The sequence below is a fragment of the Physeter macrocephalus genome, chromosome 5, assembly GCF_002837175.3.
Source record: "Physeter macrocephalus isolate SW-GA chromosome 5, ASM283717v5, whole genome shotgun sequence".
NCBI lineage: Eukaryota > Metazoa > Chordata > Mammalia > Artiodactyla > Physeteridae > Physeter > Physeter macrocephalus.
Window position 1 is genome coordinate 5,853,731 of NC_041218.1, and position 10,830 is coordinate 5,864,560.

Consider the following 10,830-nt stretch of genomic DNA (forward strand, 5'->3'; position numbering starts at 1 on the left):
GACACGGGTTCGTGCCCCGGTCCGGGAAGATCCCACATGCCGCGGAGCGGCTGGGCCCGTGAGCCATGGCCGCTGAGCCTGCGCGTCCGGAGCCTGCGCGTCCAGAGCCTGTGCTCCGCAACGGGAGAGGCCACAACAGTGAGAGGCCCGCCTACCGCAAAAAAAAAAAAAAAAAACAGTAACTCATTCTCGGCTTCTGGTCTGTCAGTAGAGAGTGGAAAATTAAAGCTTTTATTCTTTCTGCCTCTTCATGCCGAACATCTTCATAGCAAGTCTGGTTAGTCCACGCGCTCGCGGGAGTTCCCTGGTGGCCTGGCGGTTAGGATTCAGACTTCCACTGCCGAGCGCCCAGGTTCAGCCCCTGGTCGGGGAACTGAGATCCTGCAAGCCGTGCGGCGTGGCCAAAAAAGGAAAAAAGCAAAAACAAAAAAGCACGCCCTTGTGAGGAAAGCACTATCTGTTAGCCCCATCTTGTAGCTAAGAATGTCGAGGCTCAGAGAGGGTTAAGGACCTGAGCTGACGAAAAGTCAGTCTGTCCAGTTGGTCCTGCAGCTTCGCCCACTGAAACCACTAGGAGGCTTTTTTGCTTCACTCCCAAGTATTTTCCTTAGCATCTGGTTGCTTTATTAATACCTTCTTTTGCAGACGTGAAGGCACTTTTCACCTTGAACTCTTCACGTCCCCTTTGCCGCTGGACGGCTGCTTCCCTGGGTTTTTCCCTCCCGTGGCATCAGCAGTGTATCCTCAGGATGACCTGAGGAACACACATCAGCACACAGCACCACCCCACCCTCTGCGTCCCTGGCCTGTCCGTCTTCAGTACCTGAGAGAGTCAGTGCTGTGCGGGCATTTCCTTGTGTTTTGTGTGCAGAGGCCTTGAAACCCCTTTAGTAACTAACTTGGAGCATTTAGGGGCTGTGTAAGAGCTTGTAGGTAGCAGGTTAGTCAGAGAAGTTATTGTGGGGAAGCAGGATTTTCTCTGTCTCTGAAAGAACAGTCATTATATCGAGAGTTAATGTGAGGCCCTGCTTCTGTTGGTGTCGCCATCTGTCTGACTGCTGCTCCTTTGAAAGTTAATGTCTTTTCTTCCCTCTGGCCGGTTTTCTCTTTGCCTTTGATTTCTAGCATCTTACCTATGATGTGCTGGGTGTGTGGTTTTCTTTGTATTTTTCCTGCCTGGGTTTTATTTGATGCTTGGGATAGATTCACATTTTCTATTGAAATTCGCCTATTTGAACATGATTTGGAAAACGCCTTTGGAAAAATTCCAGAATTTTGTAGCTCGGTTCACATCTTTCTTTTCTCTCAAGAATCGTAGTTCCCTGAATCCTGCCTGTGTGCTGCCCGCCAGTGCTTTCTAATGGGGATTCGTATGTTTTGTCCAACTCGTGCAGTTGTTTTCAGCTGTTTCATCGTGGCCAAACCAGAACTTTCCGGAGTGGCTTTTCAATAGCTGTGGTCACTTAGGGTTACGTGAATGATCCTGATGAATGATTTTAATACTGGTTTTCTCTGCTAAATCTGTTATTTTGGAGGAAACAGTAAGCAGTTTGTGGTTTTAAAAGTGCCCCCACTCCCTGCCTACTCCAGCCAGTTAGAAAAACAAGCTAAGCAGATATTTAATGTGTTTCAGAATCCGTTTATCCATGACTTTCCCCCATATTCTTTTTTTTTTTTTTTTTTCTTTGTGGTATGCGGGCCTTCCTCTGCTGTGGCCTCTCCCGTTGCGGAGCGCAGGCTCCGGACGCGCAGGCTCAGCGGCCACGGCTCACGGGCCCAGCCGCTCCGCGGCACGTGGGATCCTCCCGGACCGGGGCACGAACCCGCGTCCCCTGCATCGGCAGGCGGACTCTCAACCACTGCGCCACCAGGGAAGCCCCCCCATATTCTTTTATAATATTTCCTAGGCCCACAGTCAAGGATTCCCAGAGCATCATCAAGGTAGAAATAGACCATTCACACTGGCACACCGTCCCTGGATGCCATTTAGTTACACAAACAGTGTGAATAGTTTTGTGATTCTTGATACAAGCTGTGGCTCAAAAACTATTCTAACAATTCATGGAGCCACCAGTGGTTTTATAACTGCACTTGTGTCGGGTGCTATAACGAAAACATACTGGCTTATTTAGCAGCTATTAATGGTACTTTAAATTTGCTTTAGTTCTCATTTCTTTGATTATCAGTAAAATTGAACCATTTTCCTTATGTTATTTGCTGTCTGTATTTAGAGGTCATTTTCAGCACTGAGCTTTCGGCTTTTAATAAATCATCACCTCCGCTGCCTGTCACGGTGTCCCCGGGGGCGTTTGTCCCGAGGGCTCAGGGAGATACTGTCTGGGAACTGCTCTGAACAGGGCCCAGCCCATAATAGGCACAAAGTGAATGTCTGTCTCAAGAAGATCTAAAAGTAGGAGTATATTCCATCTTTCATTCCTTCTCTTTCTCAACCTCAGGGAAATGAAGGGGGAATGCTTGTTGTTTTGTTACTGAACATATGAAAAACAAATTTTCATTTCAAGTACTTTGAAATAACTTCAGTATTTCTCAATGAACTAATAACCACATATAGGAAAGAGCAAACTCGGAAGTTTGGGGAATTCCCTGGCGGTCCAGTGGTTAGGACTCGGCGCTTTCACTGCCGAGGGCCTGGGTTCGGTCCCCGGTTGGGGAAGTAAGATCCCGCAAGCTGTGTGGCGTGGCCCCAAAAAAACAAACCTTTGAAGTTTAATTCTTCTGTGTGGTTTTAATTACATTAAGTCTCTCTGACTGTACTGTTTCAGTTTGAAAAAATAATCTCCAATCCCTATATACCTTTCAATATAATACAAAAGCATATTGCTAATGTTAATAAATTCAGTTGTTTTTAACTGGTAAGATTTGGTTGAGTGTTTTAGTGGAAGGTATTTTTCTCCCTGCATATATATAGACTTTAAAAATGTGTGTTGTCTCTCTCATTGGTCTTAGGTTAAAAAGGCCTTCTTTGCCCTAGTAGCCAACGGTGTCCGAGCAGCGCCTTTGTGGGAGAGTAAAAGACAAAGTTTTGTAGGTAAGCGGCACGGGCCGGGGACCTGAAAGCCTGAGTGAGTTCGAGAAGTGCTGGTGTGGAGTGCAGCCTAGTAGACACGCTACCCATCACAGGACAGTCTTGCTTTGGCGTCCTGTGCGGTGGGACTGCCAGGAAATTCAAACCATTTATGCGCCTGTGTGGAGTTTCTTTGGGTTCAGCGCCGTTTTGGCCCTGAAGCCTCCTCGGTGCCTTTGCCGGTCCCCTGGTCCCAGGTCCCCTGGTCCCAAGGCCGAGGCCCGACCCCTCCCTGTCGGTCGACCCCGCCCTGTCGGTCCCTCCGCTCGGTCCTGCTGCGGGCCATCCCTGCTCCCTCCCCGTGAGCACTTTTCTGACACAGCAGATGAAACGGTGGAAACGTGACTGGTACCTTTGATAAAGCGTTGTTACGCTATTTAAAATACCACGTAACTCACAGTACGTAAGCTCCATAATTTTCTCAGCTTATGAATCACAGTGGACAATGGGTGTTGTCCCTCTTAGGAGGCATCGCATCACTTCGCATCATTCTGAAATGACACTCCGTGTCTGCCGCCCCTCGCGCTGCAGCTGCCTCAGGGGAGAGGTTCACGCCTTCATCTCTGTAGTCCTGGCGTCTGGCACACGGTGGGCCCTGCGTAAATTGTGCCTGTGAAAGCCACTGTTTCTAGAAGGATTCTCAGAAAACAATCCAAGTGCTACCAAAAGTGTCATGTTTCTAGAGCTTTGGGGATACTTTATCTTATTTTAAAGTATCCTAAATTATTTACATGTAGCCACAAGTCTTTTGTGATGTTGAATAACATTCAGAAAGTTTTGTCTTGGTGAATTGCCAACTACTGTGATTAATTCCATCAATTACCATCAGGTTTAATTTCAGCTAAATTTGTATATCTTAGTGTGGTGTAGATAATTAACAGAGTAATAGTTTTAAATAATATAGTAAGCTGTGCTGGTAGTCTTTAAGGCTGTCTAGTAAATAAATATTCCAGGTTTGCTTATCATCTGAAATTTTTCTTTAATGTTTTCATAGTTTTATATTTAATATATAATTTTTTCTTCCAGGAATGCTAACAATTACAGATTTCATTAATATACTTCATAGATACTATAAATCACCCATGGTAAGTGCCAGAAATCCTTATGTCAAGTAAGTGGAGCTATATATTTCTCTGTACGTATTTAGAGCTGTGTGTGTGTGTGTGTGTGTGTGTGTGTGTGTGTTTTAAGATTTTGTGTTTTTCTTTTTTGGTGGTGCTGGTGGTTGATTTTTCCAAATACATATAATGTGCAGGAAACCTAAGTGTAAATCAGTCTGATATTTGAAGCTTAAGAAGGTAGTCTCAGGAAGCATAAAAGGCAATAATAGCCTCTTTATTCAGCTTTCAGAAGTCCTCAGATTAGTGGAATTCTATGTGCTTGTTTATTGCCTAGTCTATAAGTTTTATTAAATTTATGCTCTTTAACGGCATTAAGGGCATGCTGTAGTGTTGAGATCTGCCTGGACCCATGAATGAAGGAGGCCCCTCGCACCCTTCCAGACCAGGGGTGGCTGTCCCCAGTGAAGCCCACAGGGGAGGTGAGAACAACACAGGCCTGACTTCCGGGCCTGTTGATGTGCACACAGCTTTACGCAGTTACCCCTGAAATTTTATAAAAGAAATATACGGACTCTGTGCTTTTAAAGAAGTAAAAATTAAAATTGGAGAAATTCAGTTTTGACATTTTTCTGCCACTTAAGAAATGACTGCTACTGGCTAATTTTAGTGGCACAACTCCCTGGTTCCTGGTCCAACTGTTTTATAAGAGCATAGTTTGAAAACTACATGTGGCCTTTATCTAACAAACACTATGATTTTTGTGATTCTACCAGCTTGTTTGGCTTTTGGTTTTGGTTGGTTTTTTTTGAGTTGTTTTGGTTTTGTGTTTGGTTTTTTTTTTTTCTTTTTTGGCAAGGTTGGGGAAGGACAGAATTGTATACTTTGTTTCTTTAACTAGTACTATTTTGGGTATCTAATAGGTAAAAGGCAATCCAGTTAATACTGTTCTGACATGTAATGGTCAGTATTGCCCAATAATTAAATTCCTACACAAAATGGAAAAATAAGCTTCCGCTTAAGACATACTCTTGGAAGGAAGTTTTACCAAAGACCTCATAAGTATTCCATATTTATTTCACATGACATACCTGATTTCTTAAGTACTGCCAAATGCAGCTGAATATCGGTTTTCCTTATAATGGTCATATCTCTGCTTTTGGACTGGCAAAATCAGCACAAATATGATTATTAAGTGGCTACATTTTAATAAAATGCAGCTAAACCCCGTATAATAGATCTCAGCAGTAGTTAATTAAATCAGAATTTCTAAAGAGTAGTTATATCTAAATATATAGTCCAAAGTTTTTCTTAATACTTGAGGATACATTTTTTTCCTCCATATTACACCTCATTTTCTAATTATAAACAGAAAAGTGCTATTGTGAAAGCTATGGCTTATTTCATTTTTAAGAATTTATCACTACTATATAAAAAACACAGTTTATTTTTATACATTAACCTTTCATCTTGTAGGATTCACTTATTCTAGTAGTCTTTTTGTACATTTGTTAGGATTTTTCTGTGTACATAATGATGTTATCTGCAGATACAGTCAGTTGTACCCACCCCATTTATTGAAAAGACTTTCTTTTTGTCATAGAATTGTTTTACTGCCTTAAATGTGGGTCTGTTGCTGGGCTCTGCTCTGTTCTGTTCTGTTGTTCTACTTGTCTGTCTCTATGCCAATACAATAGTCTCTCTTTTTTTTTTTTTTTTTTTTTTTTTTTTTTTTTTTTTTTTTTTTTTTGCGGTACGCGGGCCTCGCGGGCCTCTCACTGTTGTGGCCTCTCCCGTTGCAGAGCACAGGCTCCGGACGCACAGGCTCAGCGGCCACGGCTCACGGGCCCAGCCGCTTGGCAGCATGCGGGATCCTCCCAGACTGGGGCACGAACCCGCGTCCCCTGCATCGGCAGGCGGACCCTCAACCACTGCGCCACCAGGAAAGCCCCAATAGTCTCTTGATAACTTTTTTTTTTTTTTTTTTTAATGCCTGCTGATGTTATTGGGAGTCAGTCTGTAGAGCAGTTTGGGAAGGAGTTGGCATCTTAACAATACCGAGTTTTGCAATCTGTGGACACGATATTTCCTTTTCTTGCTTTATTTCATTGGCTAAGACCTCCAGTAGAGCGTTGACATCAAGAAAGCGGACCTCCTTCCCTTGTGTCCCATCTTAGAGGGAAAGCATTCAGTATTTCACTGTTACTTATGGTGTTAGCTGTAGTTTTTTCATAGATGCCCTTTATCATGTTGAGGATGTTTGTTCTTTTCCAGGTTGGCCAAGAGTGTTTCTCATGAATGCATGTTGAATTGTGTCACATGCTTTGTCTGTAGCTATTGAGATTATCATATTCTTTTTCTCCATTTTCTTAGATACTGTTTTATCAAGTATTTTTCTGTCCCCTCCCCTACTTTCTAGGATTCTACTTACTCAACTGGGACTCTGTTGTGTTGTAGGGGTTTTCCCAGTATTGTTTCCTCTCGGTGCTTCATTTCAGATATATTTTATTTCTGTGTCTTCATTTCCACTGTTATTTTCTCCACAATACCTTACCTGCTATTTTTTTCCCTTTCAGATAGTGTATTTTCTATCCTAGAAGTTCCATTTGGTTCTTCTTTATATTTTCCATTTCTCTCCTTACTATGTTCATGTTTTCCTTTAAATCCTTGAACATATTATATCAGTTGTTATATATCTGAGATACATATATATATATTAGATGCTCTTTCCTTCACCTCTGTTCTGGGTCTGATTCTAAAGACTGGTTTTTCTCCTGTTATTGGTTACGTTTTCCTGCTTCTTGCAAATGTAATAATTTCTAGTGGATGCTGGACATTGTTAATGTCATGTGGTTGAATATCTGTATCGTCTTCCTTTAAAGAGTTGGAGTTTGTTTGGGCAGGCAGTTAAATTACTTGCAGGTCCTTTTTTAAAAACAGTTTTTATTGAGATACAGTTCATATATCCTATATTTCACCCATTTTAGTGTATACAATTCAATGGCTTTTAGTACATTCAGAGTTGTGCAGCCATCACTACAGTCAATTTCGGAACATTCTCATTACCCGAAAAAGAAACTTCACACCTTTAGCTGTGACATGCCACCAGTCCACCATCACCGCCAGCCCTAGTCAACCACTAATCTACTTTGTCTCTGTAGATTTGCCTATACTGGACAACTCATGTAAATGGAATCACACAATATGTGGTCCTCCGTGACCGGCTTCTTTCACGTAACATACTGTTTTCAAGGTTCCTCCATGTTGTAGCATCTATCAGTACTTCATTTCTTTTTATTGCCAAATAATATTCCATTGTATGGCCATACCACATTTTACTTATTGATCAGTTGATGGACATTGAATGGTTTCCACTATTTGGCTATTGAGAATGATGCTGCTATGAACAGCCATGTACAGGAGCTTATGTGGATATATGTTTTCATTTCTCTTGGGTGTAGACCTTGAGTAGAATTTCTGGGTCACGTTGTAATCTGTGCGTAACTATTTGAGGAACTGCCGGACTTCTCCACGGCGGCTGCATCATTTTACGTTCCCACCGGCAGTGTGTCAGGGTGCCAATTTCTCCACGTCCTCGCTGACCCTTGTTACTGTCTCTCTTTTTGATGATAGCCATTCTAGTGGATGTGAATGGGTACCTCATTGTTATTTTGATTTGCATGTCCCTGATGGCCAATGCTGTTGAGTATCTTTTCACGTGCTTAATTCGAGGCTTGTTTTTAAGCTTTGTTAGGGTGTTAAGCATCACTCTGGCTGGGTCAGTGCTACTAGTACTTCTGGGATCTCCTGGATTTCCCTGGTTGTTCAGCAGGGACTTTTCACTCTGCCTGGTGAGACGGCAAATGCCTTCTCACCCCGTGCATGCCCAGCTTAGTGTTCAGTTGGGGCCTCCAGGCAGTCTCGGTGCAGCCTTCGTTTCTCTTTCTGGACAGCCCCACCTTGTCTGGTAGTCTGTCCTTCAGTTTCCATCCGGCTCAGTCGGCCCAGACTTGGATTTCTACCCCCGCAGCTCACTGCGACCTGCGTCACTTGGGGTCAGCTGCCTGCATCACAGTCCACAAAGTGCCTCTCAAGAGGGACGTGGCGGTCACGGGGCTCAGCTTGCTTCCCTTCTCTCGGGGACGACGGCCCTGCCTCACGTGTTGTCTAATGTCTGAAAACAGTTCCACGTATTTTTCCCATTTTCTAGTTGTTTTCAGCAGGAGACTCAGTGTGGTCCCATCTACTCCATCATGGCTGATAGAGCTCTGTTTTTTTTTTTTTTTTTTTTTTTTTTTTGCGTCACGCGGGCCTCTCCCTGCTGTGGCCTCTCCCGTTGCGGAGCACAGGCTCCGGACGCGCAGGCTCAGCGGCCACGGCTCACGGGCCCGGCCGCTCCGCGGCACGTGGGATCCTCCCGGACCGGGGCACGAACCCGCGTCCCCTGCATCGGCAGGCGGACTCTCAACCACTGCGCCACCAGGGAAGCCCTCTGTTGATATTTTAACCACACCTTTTTCACTGTTTGGTTGTTGTTGTTGTATGGTTGCTGAATGGGTTTCAGTATCATTTTTAACTTAACCACAGTCTATTGAGAGTTAGTATCGGAATTATATGGAAAATATAGTTCCATTTAATCTACTCCTATCATTTTTATTTTAAACAAAATGAAGGGTAAAAGGGAAAAAATGTATCGGAATTATATGGAAAATATAGTTCCATTTAATCTACCCCTATCGTTTTTGTTTTAAACAAAGTGAAGGGTAAAAGGGAAAAAATTAGATTTTTATATTCCACATAGGTACCATTTCCTGTTCTTCTCTGTGGATCTACAGAGTCACCGTCTGTTGTCGTTTCATCTGGAGAACTCCCACCAGCATTTGTGTGGTCCACATTGGTGATGAATTATCGCAGTTTCTGTCTGTCTGACAATGTCATTATTTCATCTTGATTTTTTTCTTTCATCCTGATTTTTGAAGGACAGTTTTGCTGTTTTATAGAGATTGAGTTAACTGTTTTTTGGTTTTGGGTTTTTTTCTTTAACACTTTAAGGATGTAATTTCATTGTCTTCTGGCCTCCCAGAGCTTCTGATAAGAAGTTGGTAGAAAACCCTGTCCTTGTCTCCTCTATGTAAGGCACCATTTCTTTCTGGCTCAAGGCTTTCTCTTTAACCTTGGACTTCAGCTGTTAACTGTGATACGTCTTTGTATTTATCCTGTTCTGGGTATGCTGAGTTTCCTTGATCTTCTAAGTTGCTTTTCTACCTAATTTGGGAAGTTTGGGGCTGCTGTTTCTTCATTCTTGTTTTTATATCAATCTTTCTCTCCTCTCCTGGGACTTTGATTCCTTGTATATTAGACCCCTTGATACTATCCCATAGTCTCAGTCTTTAGTGTCATTGATCTTAAGATTGGATAATTTCTGTTGCTCTATCTTAAACTCACTAATTCTTCCTTGGGTGATCTCCAATCTTATTTTCAAAACTTATTTCTACTGAATACTTCTTTTCAGTGAGATTGGGAGCTTAAACATGAAAGATTTTGTAGCTTCTTTGTAAAAATTCCTAGGCTGATTTTCCACAAAATGGAAATGGAACTTTTAAAATTATAATTTTATGTGTATTATGGAAAGAACTCTTTATGACGAGACCCACGGCTGCTACCTTTCCTATCAGCCACTGTATTTACATAGATGTAGGTACTGTACACCTCTTTGTTTTTTTAATTATTAAATTCTGTGCTTGAGCGGTGGTTGCTTCTTCCCTGCCCCCTACAGAGCTGCCGTGGTGGCACTTCTTTTTTTTTTTTTTTTTTTTTTTTTTTGCGTCACGCGGGCCTCTCACCGCTGTGGCCTCTCCCGTTGCGGAGCACAGGCTCAGCGGCCACGGCTCACGGGCCCGGCCGCTCCGCGGCACGTGGGGTCTTCCCGGACCGGGGCACGAACCCACGCCCCCTGCATCGGCAGGCGGACTCCCAAGCACTGCGCCACCAGGGAAGCCCCGTGGTGGCACTTGTTGTCTCTCCTCTCCTGACCTGCCCGCTCAGCTCTCTCTCGTCTTCCTCCTGAACCCTCTGCTTGTCTCCCTGCGGCTTCTCTTCTTTGGAAATCTGAGTCCACTTCCTCCGTAGGCACATTCTGCTCCAGGTCCGTGGTCCTTGCAGTTGAAATGCAGGTCTTTCAGAATCCTCCTGGAGAACCGCCTCAGTGACGGAGAGCCCCGTGCCATCTCCCTGGAGCAGAACTAGTCACTATTTCAGCGCCCCCATTAACTACCCACACAGCACTTTTCATACTGTATTCTGATTAGTTGTAGGGCAGTGTTTCTCAACTGGGAGTGATTTTGCCTCCCAGGGGACATTTGACAACATCTAGAGACATTTTTTATCATAGCTGGGGGGAGGGTGGGGCAGTTCTACTGGTGTCTCGTGGGCAGAGGCCAGGGATGCTGCTAAATGGCCTGCAGTGCACAGGACAGCCCTGCAACAGAAGCATCCAGCCCAAGATGTCAGTAGCGCCAAGGTCGAGAAAGGCTGTCGTAGGGGTAGCTGAGGTTCTTTCTTGTTAGGTAGTTCTTTGAGGTGGAGACTGTATCTTACTCGTGTTTGTACCTTACACACACACACACACACACACACGCACACCCCTTCCCATCTTGCCACACACACACACACACACACACACCCCTT

The 10,830-nt window shown here is 43.9% G+C and overlaps 1 protein-coding gene across 7 annotated transcripts in view; it reads left to right on the top strand.

Moving 5' to 3' along the window:
• PRKAG2 (protein kinase AMP-activated non-catalytic subunit gamma 2) overlaps positions 1 to 10,830 on the top strand; it is a 112,259-nt gene that overhangs the window by 78,878 nt on the left and 22,551 nt on the right. For all 7 annotated transcript variants that reach the window (XR_003679682.1, XM_028489571.2, XM_028489567.1 and 4 more), the window contains 2 exons: positions 2,968 to 3,049; positions 4,112 to 4,170. Coding sequence is in view for 6 of the 7 variants with exons in the window: in XM_028489571.2 (XP_028345372.1) it covers positions 2,968 to 3,049; positions 4,112 to 4,170 (141 nt within the window). In the remaining variant the exon portion in view is untranslated. The remainder of the gene's footprint in view (positions 1 to 2,967; positions 3,050 to 4,111; positions 4,171 to 10,830) is intronic.